Consider the following 18389-nt stretch of genomic DNA (forward strand, 5'->3'; position numbering starts at 1 on the left):
TATTTTATTATTAAAATGAAAAAGGACATATAAATAGAAAATCAGTTATTCAGGTTTCATTTTAAAAAACCACCATCTCTCTAAAAGTTTCCATTTTCCTTTCTCTCCCTTCTCTATCTCTTCACTCATCAGTTTGACTATCAGAGTATACCGTTAGACTCCTGGCGCGAAGACAGACTACAAGACTGCCCGATCAGAATCTCTTATAGAGTAAGTTCAGTTTTGTTCCTCTTTTTCCTTTTCTCTTCCTTTTCTTTAAGATTCTGACTTCCTCGCTTATCAGTTTGGCGATCGGAGTCTGTCGTTGGACTCCTGGTAGTGAACCTTATAAGTTTGCCGAATCAAAATCTCAGATAGAGTAAGTTCCTTGGCCCCTTTTTCTTTTGAGTTAATTTTGATCTTACTAGATTTTGTACGGGTTAGTTTTAGATTTTGTACGGGTTAATTTTGTTAACAAAGGGTCCTAGTTATATAGTTAAATTTTTATCAGGATTCTGTGGTGCAGGTTAAATTACCTTTAGGCTTTTGGTAGATTTGGAGCTCCTAGTGAGCATCAGCTAAAGTTCAGGTAAGGGAAGCTATATTTTTAAATTGCCAATAGAACCTTAAGCTAGAAGATCTGGATGTGGGGTTGACGTGGTCACCAATTTCAAAATTTTCTTGCAGGATCTCTTGTTTGGTATAGATTGGAAACTGTTTGAGATTGAAATGTAAAATTTAGATATAGTAGATGGTGTAGAATGTATATAAGTTTGAAATTGAATGAATTACTGAATGTATTTGAAAAAGGTTTGTGATGATTTTTATATATTTTGAATATTTCCTGATGATTCAGTTTATGAACTAAAATTGTTTGTGACAATTTTTAAAGTAAATTATGAGTTGATTATTTTGAGAGCTATGTTGATTGTAATCTGAATTCTGGTGTTTTTGAGATAAGTTAGTTGTTGGGTTTAACAATTGGTGATCAAACTTTAATTTTCATGTTGTGACTTCCTCATCCTTTTTATTAAATACTGTTGAATATAGTTGTAGTTGAAAGATAATTTTAATTTATTCTCCTTTTATTGTCTCTCTTTTTGGATAGTAAAACTTGATGTTATTTAGATACACTTTGGAATCCTTTTGATTCAAGACATTTATATGATTAGTGAATGAATTGTTGTGTTTTGGAAATTCTAAATTGTGGAATGATTTGATTGTTTGATGTTGGAGATTTTAATGTTTAGAATATATTTTTTTAATCAAAACATAGTATTTTCAGGAAAGAAAATACCGTGTTAAGATTGTTTAGGATGTGCATTGACTAGGGATTCGTCTAGAAGGAGATATCCTGACTCTCCTGAGATAATGAAATCATATAGATGAAGTTATTCAGGTGGTGAGAGTCGAAGGAGGTTCATATGAATGGGTAAGTTGTTTGAAAGATAACTAACTTGACCTGTTATATGAGTTAACCATGTCATACTAGGAGAGATAAGATATTGAGATTCTTTATGCGCATAACTGTGTGGATTTCACAGTGAGATAGTATGACAGGTGCAGATCTCTGAGTCTAAGTCAACACACGAGTCTTCCGAAAGTAGAGTCAAGAGTCTATGTGTTATGAGTCAGTAGAAGTCCGACATATGAAATATGAATTTTATGAATGTAATAAAAACTTGATGGTTTGAGAAATCGCATGAGAATTGATGAATTATGCTTATAAATTTAAAATTTGAATTATATCAAAACTTTTTTTATAGATAGCTTACCCTGTTATTTGTTTGTGTTGGTTTCTTTATCTGTGATGATCGTGTTTTACACGGGAGCAGATGAGATTGCAGGTAATAGAGCTCCTTAGTGAGCAGCTGGAGGATGAGATAGTTTTATTTGAATGTTTTGTTTTGTTGTTAAAACTTTTGATGTATATATTAAATCCCTATGAAGAGGGATATTTCTTTTGAGATACACATATAAGAAAGTAGTATATATTATTTGTAATTAGATATTGCTTGTTTTACTTTTATTTCATTATATATGGGTAAAATTTATGATGTTACACACACTCAACCATATGCTCAGGCAAACATGAATTTTAAGCATTTGAGCCTTCCTCTTTTAACGACCCTCTTGCTCGTTATTTTTTCCTCTTTACTTTTTATTTTTTTTAAGCATCATCAATGAAGGGGTGAATAATAAGCATAACAAGGATGAAGATATCATAAAAGTTGTGGTATAAATTCCATTGAGCTTGAATATGTTAAAAAATCAAGTAATGGGACATCCAAAGCTTTGGATATTTCTCTACGAGATGTTTTACCATGGAGTACGTAGATAGGAGATAAGACTCGTGACATAACTGATGGTGTTCAATCTCTTATTCTTGAACAACCTTCTTACCCTTATAAAGGTGTAAGAGTACAGAGAGTGATGTAGCATTGCTTGGATTCAACAGGTAAAGCCATAACATGTGACAATGTTGACTTCTTCCACAAAGTATATCTTCTTAGTCTTTTTTTTCGCATATATCATGCATCATTATCTGTGGGGCACAAAAAAAATATTCATTTGAATTATCTAAAGACAAATTGGTACTTCGTTTGCTTGACGTAAGAAGTGGTTGTCTGCATTGAGTGAGACATGACAATAATATTATTTATACTCAATACGACTATTTGTTGTCATCAGTGGGAAGACAATGAAATTGTGTTAGCCACAAGTTATGTAGTTTTCATCTGAAGCTTCCTCTACCTTTTCATGGAGTGAGTTTTGCTGGTATAGCCTTTTGCACAAAATTCGTGATTGATGTGGATTATGTATAAGACTTATAGTTGTGTCAGATTTGAAAAGTTCTTTGTATCACATAATTGATTAAAGAAACAATATTAACTTGTGTCTCGAGAGATGCTTTGATATTTGTTTTATACTTAATTTTGAACAAATCTCCTTAACAAATAAACATTCCTTACAAATATAAAGTAATTAAAGCATATGGATATTTATTTTAGTACGAGGTTTGTTTAGTATATGTGTATCGTATGATATTTGGTGCATGTTTAATTTGTCTTTATATGCATCTTTATCAAACTTTGTGAAAAGTTACACTATATTATATAATTTACCAAATAAAACACTTGTATTTTATATGATTTTGTTATTTTTATTATTTTAAAAATAAAGTACATGTTTTATACTTAAACTATTTTAAAACACTAACTAAAATTTTGAGATATTAAACTTTTGCGACACTTATATTTTATATGATTTTATTGTTTTTATTATTTTAAAATAAAATATAATTATGTTTTATACTTAAATATTTTAGAACACTAATTAAAATTTTGAGATATTGAATTTTTTTAGTTCAATTAAAAGTCTAACATCATTGAATACATCAATCTCTTAAACATCAATCAATCTCTTAAACGAATAAAATGTTAGACAAGTTAGTAAAAAGTAAAAAGTGTAACATCATATATTCTTTTACTATCAAATATAAGTTTAAGCGGTGAGAGAAATCAATAAAAAAAATCTAACATCACATAAATAATCTAAAAAAAGATAAATTATTAAATATAATGTTCTTTATCATAAAATTATATAATAAATAAAAACAATCTATCCAATATATTTTCATGATTAGATAATTCCATACTGAAAAACATAACAATAGATAACATTTTCTCTAAAGTAAATTTAATAAAATGAAAAAAATAAAAAAATTGCAATAAAAAAATAAATAATGGAGTAAGAAAATAACATTTTATTTAAATTAATACTGTAGAATAGTAATTTATTATTACTATATTGAAGTATTTTATATAACATTTTTTTCAATATCTTTTATAAACTCATTAAATTAGTAGAATTTCAATTATTTTTACACTCCTTCAAATAACACATTTTTCTTATATAATAATTTTTTTATAATTTATTATTTCCATTTTTTTTCTTTTTCTATTGCACTATTATGTTTAGTTTCCTACCAAAAGAACTCGTAGCTAAATAGGAGGAGAGATAATTGATTAGTATTTTTATTTTATTTTTGAAATTAAATATATATTATATTCATTATCTTTCCTATTTTCGAACATAAAAGAAAAAATATTTTAAATTATAGGGGAGTCAAGAAACTAGTTTCAAAAACTAATATTTATTTATTTATTTATTATATAAATACAGTTGTTTAGTGTTGACTGTGGTGGGGTTAGTTTGTAAAGAATAAAAAAGAAGAAATATGAAATAATTTTGTGGACAAAATAGTTTGTATTAACAATTAAAAATTATATTTAAAATATTAATATTTAACAGAAATTTGAAGAGATACACTAAATAAAGATATTTTTTAAAAATACTGAGCGCAAAGAAAAAAAGATGAGTAAGTTGGTGAGCACGCGCGGAGGGTGGGAAGTGGTGAGTGAGAGGAGATGATACGGCGTAGATGAGAACGTGAGAAGAAGAGTGGGAAGTTTCTGTATTGCGTAACGCATGACACGTAGAGCGCACGTGGGACCCAAAGAGCGTTTCATATTAAAGCGCCACGTGACGCGGTGCACCAAATTGGATGCTGCTGCTGCGTGTTGTCTTGTGTTGGGCGGCTATAATGCGCTTTGCCGTCACCAGTCACACTCACAACACTGTTCAACCGCCAATTTATTCATTCACTTCCTTATCCATCACCCACACATTCTCTTTTTACATTTCTACCCTTTCATCAATTTCCTCCTTAACTTTATACTTTAATACCTTAATCAATGCTCTGGATAATGAATCTCATCACCATTAAGATAAAACTTTCACATACTATTATAATGTTTTGAGTTGAGATCTCATCTATATAATTAGAATTAAGGGTATAAAAAACACACCATTGCAAAGCCTTCAAATTTTAAATAAGTTTTTTGTTTGAGAGTAGAATAGGCTTTATAGTGAAATCTTTTTATTTAAGAAAATATTGTGTTTATTTTCTCAGTTTAAATGTTTTTAATGAAACAAGAGGATAAAATGAATTATTTTTTTTATAGATCAGAGTCTTAAAAACTACATTTATTATTCTTTAATAATTTATACTCTTGTCTGTATTTAATTTTAATTTATATATATTTATTATGGTGTAGATAATAGATGAACTATACAATTCATTGGTCTGCTAACCTAATTAACTACTTAGTGATCATAATTTTGCAAAGGACTTTTTCTCTGTCAGAAGTTTGTCTACCATCTTTTTTATCAGTTTTAACTTTTTTTAATTTATTCCTTGTCAGAAATCATATACCCACGAACTTAATAACACCATTTCCTAATAGTGTTCACTTCTGCACAACACCGACTACAATGTCATAATATTTTTAGAGAGGGAAAAAAATAGATATCTTTTTTATTAACTTTCTATTCATTAAGCACAATCAGATAAGTAAAAAAAATAAAATATTTAAGTAATAAAACTATACTTGGAGGACTTTTTCCATAAACTATTAAAAAAAATAGTAAAATAATTAAATTAAATTTTTACTTAAACTAAAATGAGGTGATATACAAATTAGAAATAAAAATCAGAAAATTTATATGAATTTTTAATAAATATAAATTAATTTTATTTATTTTATTTTTTAAACAACTCTTAAAAGTCATTCTCTTTATAAGGTTTACTATTTTTTTTTTCAAAAATAATATTTTATTAAAACAAAGATAAATTAACAATATACTAATAAAACAGAAAAAGAAGAAGATTGAGACAATATAAAAATAACAAAAGAAAGAGCTAAACTAGTATTAATCTTTTGTTATATTACATTATAATATTTAATTTAGTACAATAGTTTTTAAAAAAATTAATTTGATTCATATGTTTTTTAAAAATATCTAAATTAGTTATTTTTATTAAATCTCATCTTACGGCATCAAAGACTATATGTATCAAAGAAATGTGAAATTGAGTATTGTGTGAGGTGACAAATGGATAGTGAATGGATATATTAGTAATTATATTAAAAAAATATATAAAAGTAATAAAAAATATTTTATATAACATTTTTAAATAATTATATTTTTCAGTAAATTAAAAATAAAAATTGATTGATTTAAAAAAGAAATAATAATATAATCATTTCTATCTTTTATATCAATAATTATAAATTAAAATAATTGATGATTGTAAATCTATCTTAATTCAAACATGACATATATATATATATATATATATATATTTTTTTTTTTTTTAAATTACTGGTTAGATAAACATAGTTTTATAAAAACAAGCTAATTATATCCTGTTTTATTTTTTTTATAACTTAAAATAAATTATATATATATATATAATCTGAGAAAAATAAATAAATTAATTTAGCATATAAAAATGTTTAACTTAAAAAAATTATGTATATATATATTATTTATTGGTAATATTTTTCTTTAACTTTTTTATCAAAATTTAGTAAATGTTAACCATGTTCTAAATATGCTGATTAAATCATTAAAATATATTTTTTATTATGTTGAAAAATGTATTTTTACAACTTTTAAATACATTTTATACCATGTTTAAAGATTTTTTTTTTCTAACTCGTATAGTTAACAAGGTCTAATTTTTTTTATAGAAAATAAAGAATTCTTATTAAATTTGTAAAATAAGATCAGATTGAAGACATAAACAGTAATTATCACAATTAGTTTGAAATTGAATTGAAAACATAAACAATAATTATCACAATTAGTTTGGAATTGAGTTGAAAACATAAACAATAATTATGGCAATTACAAATAAGAATTGGTTTCAAATTGGGTTCTTCATTTCATTCTTCATCTTCTGGTGGTGGTAGATATGAGACTTATAACGACAATAACAAATCTGATGTACATTGTAAAAAAAATCAATGTTGAAAGAACACAATAGAGATAAAACATACTTCATCGTTGGCAGAAGATGTAGGTCCATGGGAAGAAGCATCTTCGCTAGGACCAGGAGTCTCTGTGGAACAGGGGACCGAGCAACGATGGTGAAGGTGCTGGAGCACCTTGCTTGCATACAAATCTTGCGGAGTAGAAGCGAATAAGGCAAAAATATTTATGAACATGTAAAAATTTGTTTTTTTAAACCAACACCAGCAGAGATCATGCACATGCATACTATAATATATATAAGGTTTAATTAATTTTTGAATATTTATTTTAATTTTTTAACAAAGTCTTGTTATTTATTTTTTTATTATTTGGATGAGTAATAGTTATCTTACCTCATTATCTTGTTTACTTTTCTTCATGTGTTAAAAATGTAATGTTTTGAGATTAATATAAAACAATATTATAATTAGTATAGACCATAAAAGTTACTTAATATTTTAAATTAATTACAATATATATTAATCATCAAATCTCACATTTTATATCATTTAAAAATAGCTAAGTAAGAAAATGATGAGACAAAATAATAATTATGTCATACAATTAACTAAAAAATCAAACAACAAAGACTAAATTGAAAAACATAAGTTGTTTGAGTACTCAATAGAAAAAAAAAGAAGAAAAAAAGTAATAGTTGAAAATACCAAAGTTTATTATGAGGGACTTTGAAACTTAAATAAACCTTTTCTTAATTATTCTTTTCAACAAGTTAGAAAAGACTTTTTCTTTGTGTACCCCTTTAATTTCTAACTACACCGTTATTATTCTAAAATAACTATTTTACCCTTCGTAAAAGTGGCTTCTATATTATCCAGAAATCTTCCAGAATAAGCAAAATACGATTTCCAGAACAAAAATTTCAAAACAAAAGTTCTGGAACATGGTTTCGGGAATTCATAGAACATGATTTCTGCAATACATGAAATATATTTTGAAATGAGCTTTCAAGAACAAGCTTGTTGGAACATATATGATACATTTTGAAACAAGTTTCCAAAATGAGCTTCGCAACAAACTTTCTAAAACATTTGAAATACATTCTGGAACGAGCTTTTAGATCGAACATTTCTAAACAAGTTTTTCAGAACATATATGATAACTTTTAAAACAAGCTTCCCGAGTCTATTTGTATGGGTTGCAGTTAATAATAATGGGGTGCAGGAAGAAAAAACATTAAAAAGGAGCATTTTCTGTTCCAAGTAGATCCATTTATAATTGAATGATATATTAATTAACTTTTTAAAATAATCTTAATTAATTAGCATGTTTTTACTAAAAAAATAACAAATATTTAAAATAAATGACATAATTTATTTTATTATATTTGAGAATATAAACCCATATCAATAAATTTTTAACTGATTTTGTTAATGTGCATGATTTAGTTAATCAAAGAGAGTAATTGTTTTCTCCGACATTTCGACTTTTCCCAATTTTAATAATGACCATTTAAGAAGTAAATATTCACGTTCCTTCAAATTATTAATTGATACATGGCTAATGCATTACATTTTGGACTGATTCTCCTTGCACAGATCAATTTAGATTTGCACTTAACACATATACATGAAAGTTTTTTTTTTCCTTAATGATTTAAAATACTACCTAGAGTTCATTAAGGCACACTACTAAACACGAAGGCAATGGAGAGAAGGACGGAGGTGGAGAGAAAGAGTTATCGATGGAGAAGAAGATGGAGAAGAAGTGTACACCGGATAAGGTAATGTTGGTGGATTGTAATAAGCAATGCTCATCGGAGAAGAAGGTGATTTTTTTGTGAAACCGGTGAATTCTGGTTTTTTCTAATCCAGAAAGAATTTTCGGATGGTGTTGTCAGGAGGTTTAAAAAAGAATTGATTGCTTCTAGATTTGGATATTCATAACTGTTCCAATATGGAAATCGAGAAGGCAATGATGTTCTAGATGCACAAGTCTGAAGTGTGTGTTTTTTTCATTTGATGTCATTTTTTGAAAATAAAAATTATAAAGACACTTTCGGGTTTTAAATTTTATGTTGGATGCACGTTAGAATTAATATAGTGAATAGAAAAACAACATCTAATTTGTTCTGGTAACCCAACTAGCACTATAAGAAAATCATTAAATAGAAACTAATTTTAGATAAAAAAATAATTAATTGTTATATATTGATTACATTAGAAATTATTTTAGAGATTAAAAAAATTTTAGTTTCTAAATTAGTTTCTATTATTAATAAATAGTTTTTAAATTGGTAAGTTATTAATATTTTAACTATCAATTATTTTAATTTTAATTTTATGATTTTTTTATAGTATTTGTGATTTTAACAACAGCCAACAAATCTACAACCTGTCATACTGAACTCCAAAAAAAAGCAAAAACCAGTAATGCATACATTATTTAAAATAGGACATTTCTTTTAACACTTTCTTACATTTTTCCTGCACCTCTGTCGGTGTGAAAATGTTTAAATTATTTAAGGGTTGGAAATATTTTGTATAATCTAAAAATTTGTTTAAGCAATTCGAAATAAAAAATGTAGTATGCATTGCAAAAATCCGAAATATATCGAAAAATATATTTGAATAACAAAATATATATATCTAAATTATATAATTTAAAATATATTTTTAAATTATATAATTTAGAATATGTTTCTAGATTACGTAATTCAAAAATATATTATTGATTGTATAATTTAAAATATATTTTTGGATTACATAATAATCTGAAAATACTTTTTTATAACAATTTAAAAATTAAAAAATATATTTTAGATTATATAATTTATAATATATTTTTGGATTACGTAATTTAAAAATTCAAACAATGTATTTTAGATTATATAATATATTTTAGATTATATAATATGTAATACATTTTTAAATTACATCATCCATAATTTAAAAATGTATTTTGCATTGTAAAATATGAAATACATTTCTAAATTCAAAAATATATTATAAATTACACAATTTATAATATATTTTGGATTATATAATAAGACTGTGTTTTTAAATTATATAGTATGGAATTGTTTCTAGATTATGTAATCCAAAAATGCATTTTAAATTGTAAAATGCAAAATATGTTTCTATATTGCATAATCTAAAAATCTATTATAGATTATGTAATTTTAAATACATTATTGGATTGTATAATTAAAAAATATATTTTAAATTATATAATCTAGAATGTATTTCTGGATTATGTATTTATTTTCAGATTACACAATTTAAAACTTAAAAGTGTAATTTTGGATTATAAAATCTAGAGTACATTTTGAGATTATGTAATTCAAAATAGATTTTCAAATTAAAAAAACTAGAATATATTATTTATGGATTTGGAAATATTTCAAATTGTATATATAATCAAGAATATATTCCTTAATTCGACGATTTGATTTTTTTTTTTATCTTTTGAACACCGCTTACAGAGGTGAACAAAGAAACTATGGGGTGTAAAAAGTAATTGCCTTTAAAATAATTGCATGTGGACCAATGGCATCATCTTCTCCACAAAGGCTTATTTCTTTCTCTACTCTCCAAATATGTCAACCATCACATCTTTTACATTTTTGGATAAGGTAATTCAAAATGTAAAACCTTGATTTGAGGGTAATTTTTTCTTAATGAAATGGTACACTCTAGTGAATTTTGAGTTAGTAATTCAAAACAAATGTTTAACGTTAACATGCAATTTCAACAATTTCAAACGCAGTTACTTATTAAATATATTGGCAAACGAAATCACAACCATGAATTCCTTATACAATTCAACAAAATCTTGTATGGTATTTACCATGAAGGGACCATACCTTATTGAGACCACAATAGAAGATTCAGTGAAACACCATGTTGCTATTACTCTTTTTCTTGTTAGATATTCAAGATTTTTTACTTATTTGGGTAAAAGGGGTTTTCTTATTATAATGAAGCATAGGTCTAACCTAAGAAAGTTTTTATACATATATTTAGCACATTAGCATGTTAATTAGCACCCTGGGTAAATGTCTAATCTGAATATAAACAGTGCAAATAACTCAGGTTATGGTCTTGACAGAAGAAGAAAAAAAGCTCTTGGGTGATGGCAACGCTATTAAATAAAAGATAAGGACGTGTAAAATTCATGCTGCAGCAGCTTTATTCTTTTGTAGGTTGTGGAAGGTGCAATTGGTGGAGACATGTGTGCATGCATGTATAGATGCATACAAATTTGGTGACCATTTGAATGCCATATAAGGAAGGAGACAACTCATTATTCAGCCAAGATATATAATAATGTTCCCAAGCAACCCTAGCCAGATCTCAACTACAAATTCAATTCAAACTCTACCATTCATTGAAATGTACCAAAGTGCATGAACATTGAGAATATATTTAAGTTAGTTTACAATTTTTTTATAAAACTAGTTTTATATTTGATTTTATTTTTTTGAAATATTTACAAAAGTTGGTTAAAAATCTTGAATACATGACAAAAGAAATGTACCCATTTCACAGGTGTCAGTACTAGTATTTTCCTAGAGTCACAACCATAACAAGAGCATGGGGTGTTTGTCCCACAAAAGCTGCTCTTCAATTTTCTTCTACAAAGGAACATCAAATTGTGACACAAAGTTAAGGGCACAGAGGGGACCTCAAACTCCAAAAGGGGTCATTTTAGCATGGGGTGCTCCCCCATCCCACACCATTAGGTGTGTGTGAGTTTATGGCAATCACTATACCTAACCACAAACCCCACCAAAATGACTTATTCCATACACATCCTTATGGGTCATTCCCTTCACCCCCTCATCTGTCTTTCAGATAAGTTTACCTCCTAGGAAACAAATCTCACCCCATTAAAGCCACTTTGCTCCATCATTTAGTGTTCTTCTTTAACAAGTAATGAGGAGCACCACAAAACACCAATCTATGTTAATTGCCCCACCCCTTTTGTATCTAAACTTAGTTAAGTACTTCTGAAATTGGATATTCATTCAATTCATACCCACTTCCAATGGATTTATCAACACCAACTTTCTGTTTTATCTAAATTTCACTTCCCAATTCAAAATACTTCTTAACTATAGTCTTATCGCAATTTAACAGCTCATGAAATTAAACCCACATTAGTGGTTAAACCCTACTTAGCAACTATTATATTTTAGGTTTAGATATGATTCAATTGTATGTTGTGTTTGAAAAACGAAGATTACTTCTCTTTTTATACTTTAATTTAGTTATATAATTAGTTAAAAGTGTTGATATGTATTAAGAAGTGAACTTTAAGCCTAAATCAAGCTCATAAAACCGGCTTATGAGGTGAGATTTGCACCCACTTATATACTATGAAATTTTCTAATCTCTAGTCGATGTGAGATCTCCAACACACCCTCTCACACCGGCTCTGATATTATATTAACAAGTGAACTTTAAGCCTAACTCAAGCTCATAAAACCGGCTTATGAGGTGAGATTTGCACCCACTTATATACCATGCAATTTCCTAATCTCTAGTCGATGTGGGATCTCCAACAATATGTTAATAATTCTGTACCATATTATAATTGAAAAGAGAAATATTTTTTTTGCTGAAATATAGAAGAGATGAAACACTTTTCACCTTGTATCTTTTATTGTTCTTTTATTAGCAAAGAATGAATTTAATTAGAATGAGTACTTAAGGGGTGTTCCAACTCTTATACAAAACCTGTAAAAGACTACCAGGTTTGCTCAACAAAGTTGTTGTGTAAGGATTATGGCACAATAGTAGATGCAAAGTTGTTGTTGGTTTTAATATGTTAATTCTAGTGGTATGTAATGGTTTGGATTGAAAGCTAGGAAGTAGGTTTTATTGGTAAACAGACACCTCCCCAATCCACTGGCAGCACAAACTCCAAAACTAGTCAAGCTATTTCACAACTAAAGAAGACATGGTTAATCGTCCCTCCTCACCACCGCACATAACACTGTTCTCCAACACCACACCTCTCCTCTCCATGTTGTCCCTAGTTGCCATTTTATTATGTAACTCCTGCCATGCTACAACTTGCGCTGATGGTCATGCTTTAAAACTCCATAACATACTGAACAAGGGTCAGGTTTCCCTACTCATAACATTTCTAAGGGACTTATACGTAGAGCTAACCATAAACACCATCAAAGCTTCTTCCTTCCATACCCATTGGTCCTCAAAATCCTTGACTAAGGACTTGTCCTCAATCTGATGCATTATCAGTTAAGATCCTCCATTTCCCACTCAAACAAATCTCTCATTCACACCAACTCCCATCTCCATACTTGTTCGTCCCAAGACCCTAGTTGGTGTAAAGTTGCTTGGCTAGACACAGAAGTTGAATAGAATCTTGGGAACCTTGCTTTTAGAACACCGCCTTCACAACAAGAATCCTCCCAAAACCTGATACTCTTCCCCTCCACGAGCATCCAAGAGATCTTAACTTCAAAGTTCACTGATACAGAAAGGCAAAACGAGTGCGACTATTTTAAATTTATAAGGGTGGCTATATAGTTGCATTTGATTAGCACACACTTGTAAATCGAAGAGATAAGAGTGAGGCTATATAGTCGTACTTGTAAATACTATTTATAAGTGCGGTTATTTCTTATAGCCGCACTTGTATATGCCAAAAAAATTTAAAAAAAAAATCAAAAAATTTAAAACACCGCCAATCTTGTGTGAAGGCAACGTTGATGAACAGTGGCACGGGAGCGCCAACAACGACAACGGTAGTGGAAGTGGCAGTGGACAGGGAAACAACGACGAAGCAAACCAAAAACCCACGAAGGCAATGAAAGAGTATTGACCAATGCAAGGAACCAAACAATGTAAAAAAAACGAAAAAATTTATACATGAAGAGTGGCACGGGAGCGCCAGCAACGGCGACAGCGGATAGGGAAGAAACGACGGAGCAACGAATGCCAGCCAATGAAATAATGTTTCGAGATGAAGAGGAAGAAAGAGAGCTCAAGAAACTTACATTGACACAAATGGAATGCAGATGTAGCAGAAGGAGATGAACTAAGAGTGCAAACGCGAAACGAAAGCAAAGACGAGAAAGAAAGTATGAAAATGTGTGTGGCGCGCTTCAAAATTTAGGGTAAAAAAGAATTTACGAATGCGGCTAAAGGTAAAACCGCATTCGTAAATCAAAACGCTTTAATTTACAAGTGTGGCTATACAAATAGCCGCATTCGTAAATCAAACGTTTTGATTTACAAGTGCGGCTATACAAATAACCGCATTCGTATTTGATTTACAAGTACGACTATACAAATAGCCGCATTCGTAAATCAAAATAATTTCAAAAATGCCATCGCATTTTTTACGAAAGCGGACAACAGAAAAGCCGCACTAAATAAAGAGTACCCTTTTCTTCTTTTTGCACTAGTGGTTATTCCCCTACTTCTCAACCGACCATACCCTTTTTATGACCCTTCACCTAAAGAATTCCTTCTGCTTATTAACTTAAGGCTTATTCACCCCATACTTAAATATTTTTTAGTGTATAATTATTAAAATAACATTTACATTTTTTAGTTGTAAAAAATAACATTTTTCTCTAGTTAATATAAGGTCATATCTCATCACCAACATATATGATGAAGATCACTTGGATACATTACAAGAAAATCATGAAATAAAAACCAATTTTAGAGATAAAAAATAATTAGTTGCTATTGTGACTAAATTAGAGACCATTTTAGAGTCTGGACATTTTTTTTGGTTTCTAAATTAGTTTATATTATTGTTAAATAGTTTCTAAATTGGTATCTAATTAACTACCAATATTTTAACTACTAATTATTTAGATTCTAAATTTAGTAGCAAAAATCTAAGTAGCTAATTAGATATCAATTTAGAAACCATTTAACAATAATAAAAACTAATTTAGAAACCACAAAAGTTTATTTAATTTATAAAATGATATCCAATTTAGTCACTATAACAACTAATTATTTTTATAACAACTAATTATTTTTTTTTATCTAAAATTAATTTTTATTTCCTGATTTTCTTTTAGATACATCTTCAACTTTCTTTGAATACAAATTGAAATGGAATAATAGATTAATTGAATCTATATATTATTGATGAAAGCATGAACACCTAGACCCCACTATCATAAAAAGTAAAACTATTTTTTCTTGTGACTTAAAACTTAGGAAGCAAGCAGTTATCTTTAATTGCAAACGGTTATAAAAAAAATACTTCTTTAAACGCTCCTACAATGTATCTACTCATTTTCTTGCACTTTCTTAAAATTTGGAAAAATGTAAGTATTTAGTTAAGTGTGATGGGTTGTGTGGTTTCCTCGTTCAATAATTTAAAAATAGTATAAACTTAATGTTAGTGAAAATGACTTATGAATTGCTATTAACAAAAAGACTAATTCGGATGCTGCATGAAAGAAGAAGAGATAATGCTGGATTTGAACAATGAGTGAAACCCAATTAATTAGATAATGTAACCTAAAATAGAACAAATAGAACCATCTAAGGAAACCTATGATAATGTCTCACGCAAAGTTCCCTCCTCACTTTATCACAACAATGAAGATCTCCAACTCAGAACGCACTACATTGAAAGAAACAAAGCACATCTCTATAGGGAGGAATTTGCAACAAAAATACTTACGTATTCCTTTAGAATTACTCTATTGTTTTCATCGTCATATACAAGTATGGCTCCAGTTTTATTAGATGATGTTTACGAAGAAGACAAGTATCCACTGCATTTTGATATTTTTCTTTTAAAATATAAAAAGTGACTCAAAATAAGATATATGAACTATATTTTCAAAGTGAAAACTTTTATCGAATTTTACTTCAAATTCTAAGCTAAATTCTCAGTCAGTTACACTTTCTACGTAATAAGAGGTGTATTCTGACTTAGAGAAAAAAAAAATAACATAAAAGAGAAAAAGACATGTAAACTAAGCAATGTAAGTGAAGGACAAAGAAGAAGAATGCTGCTAAGAAAAAAATATAAAGTGAAAATGTAAGGAGAGAGAAAAAGCAAACACACTTTTTTTTATGAATATGATTTCCCCTAACATTAATTGGAGTGCCTCCTCGTGATTCACGAAAAAATCTTTATCTGGATGAACAATTTTCTATTTACCCCAGAATCAAGCAAATTAATAGAGCACCGCATACAATAAATTTTGAGAGAATATATCATCTTAAATTTCGTCACGATAAGCACTGCATGGTTGACATGTGTAAGCATCTGCTGAATTTGCTTTGACACCAATGGCCAACACAACAGAACAGAACAACAAAAAATCTAAATGATGATTCCATATGGCAGAGAATGAGATTAAGGCACGTATTTACTTACTACAGTGGTGATAAGATAGTTAAGCCAACGAAAAATCCAAAACAGAAAGAAAAGTTCAACATTGCATTCCATGAATCAGTTTCCCTTTCTTTCTCTACATAATCCTCGGAACAAAAGATCAAATCTAATTATAATGGACACAAAAATTACATAATTAATTTTGACAACATTGAACAAAATTCAGAAAGCAATGAAAGTACTCGAAACAATAATAACAATAGAAGCCAAGGATATGTTGCTTGCTCCGACATGTATTTACACTTGGTAAATCCTCGTCACAGATCCCACCATGCATCTTTTTGTCATCATCTTCAACACGTATTAATAATAACCTACATCAGCAAGTCATTAACCCACGCCAGATCTGGGGCTATGACATCATCAACAACCCCACTTTCTTCCCTCGAAAACCTTCCATTCCCATTAATGGAAAAGCTTCTACTTCCTTCCCTCAAAAATCTTCTATTCTCATTATTGGAAAAGCTTCCACAAGTAGCTATGGTTGGTGAATGAATATTGAACTGTTTGTTATCCTCAGAGACATCAAGCCAAGACAGACTGTGAGGCTTTGAAGCAGACACATATGAAGTCTCGCCAAAATTCAAACCCTCCATGGAGCACATAAGCTCGGAGAACACATCCTTGTAGCTCACAACACCATGACGGTGGCTAGGCTCAAACCTAGAAGGGGAAGAGGAAGAGGAAGAAGGTGATAAAGGAGGAGAAAAATGAGACATGCCAAACAGGGTAGAAGTTGGTGAACAAGTAGATGAGCAATGACAAAACAAACAGCAATGGTTACTATTATTATTATTATGATTATGATTATGAGGACTCATATTGGTGCACTTTTTCTTCTTGATACTGTCTTGGGGAGGCAAAACCCTGAGTTGGCGAGGGGTGTGAGCGAAAAAGCAAACTTTTCGCTTGCAATTCTTCCCATCCTTGCAAGCCTCAGTTCTATACCTAGAAGGGTGCAACCAGCACTCAAACACCCCATGAGAGAACTCACACGCATCGCCGCTGCTACACTGCCCGCGCCGATACTCTGGACACACCGTCCCAGAGTAATGAAACCGACGAGGGTCACGGCGGCGAGCCTTCTCGCCGGGGTGTGCAAAAGGACAGTCTGTCCAGTCATGGCTCCGGCTGCGAGTGCACCGACGAACCTTGAACTCGAACATGCGGAATTCGTCGGAGGCATAAGGGTCTCCGACATCATCAGAGTCGTCGGAGTCCATGGATTTGGTGTTGGGGAGGTATTTGTGGAGGAGGGTGTCGTCGGAAAACATGTCGGCGGCGGCGCGGCGCATGAGGAGCTTCCTTGGCGGGATGTCAATTTCCCTTAGGGATTTCTTGAGGGAGAGAAGTTGGTGAGAGGGTTGAAGTTGGAACTTGTGTTCTGAACAAATGGTGCTCATATTTTGGTGTAGTGAAGGAAAGAGTGAAGCAATAACAATACAAAAAAGTGTGTGGAGAATGGATATTGTTAGAGGAATAAGGGTGAGTTATATAGGGTGGTTGAGGTGTTCATCACAGAGAGAGAAAGAGAGAAAGAGAGTGAAGGTGATAGATATAGGTGGTGAGAATGGGCGTGGCTGCATAGCATTTGGTGTAACCATGCAAAAGAGGGTACGTGGCAGTGTCACAATTCGTTGCAGTCATGTGTTTGGGTTATGTGTAACTATGTTACAGAGCTGGTTTGATGAAGTGGCATCATCACACGTGGAAGCTTGAAGAAAGTTCTAGATCATGTGCTGAGCCTGCCCAGAGAGAATTACTTTAGTTTTGATTCAAACCCTAAACAAGTTTCATTTCACTATGTTACTGTCCCCAGACAAAATCATTAATGATATGTCTAGGGTTTCTTTTCCTTTCTTGCCATTTTCAAACAAATAGTAATATTATTAAGATGGTTATTTATGTCAGTCTGAGACAAAGAAATCAAAGTATTTAATATTTAGGAAAGATCATAATTTTCTGTACAATCAATTTATTACAAATTTTAAGAGAGTTGGCTTTTCATTAATCATTATATTCAAGTCAATATATGTTCATACAATCATAATAATATAAAAAGATTTCAATATTTAATTCCGGTATTGTCACTAAAAATATTGTATGCTGTAATTTATTAAATCTAATCGTTACAATTAGCAAATAATAAATGAAACTTT

The 18389-nt window shown here is 29.7% G+C and overlaps 1 protein-coding gene across 1 annotated transcript; it reads right to left on the reverse strand.

Annotated features, from left to right (window-relative positions):
- Positions 1–16256: 16256 nt before the first annotated feature.
- Positions 16257–17975, reverse strand: LOC137831447 (zinc finger CCCH domain-containing protein 2). The gene has a single exon (XM_068639129.2). The coding sequence runs from the start codon at positions 17631–17633 to the stop codon at positions 16545–16547; it is 1089 nt and encodes a 362-aa protein (XP_068495230.1). The 5' UTR covers positions 17634–17975; the 3' UTR covers positions 16257–16544.
- Positions 17976–18389: the final 414 nt, after the last annotated feature.

This window comes from Phaseolus vulgaris, chromosome 11, assembly GCF_051622355.1.
Source record: "Phaseolus vulgaris cultivar YP4 chromosome 11, ASM5162235v1, whole genome shotgun sequence".
NCBI classification, from domain to species: Eukaryota; Viridiplantae; Streptophyta; class Magnoliopsida; order Fabales; family Fabaceae; genus Phaseolus; species Phaseolus vulgaris.

Bases quoted from the DNA above. Each gene is read 5' to 3' on its own strand.
- LOC137831447 (XM_068639129.2), bottom strand. From the start codon at position 17,633: ATGAGCACCATTTGTTCAGAACACAAGTTCCAACTTCAACCCTCTCAC.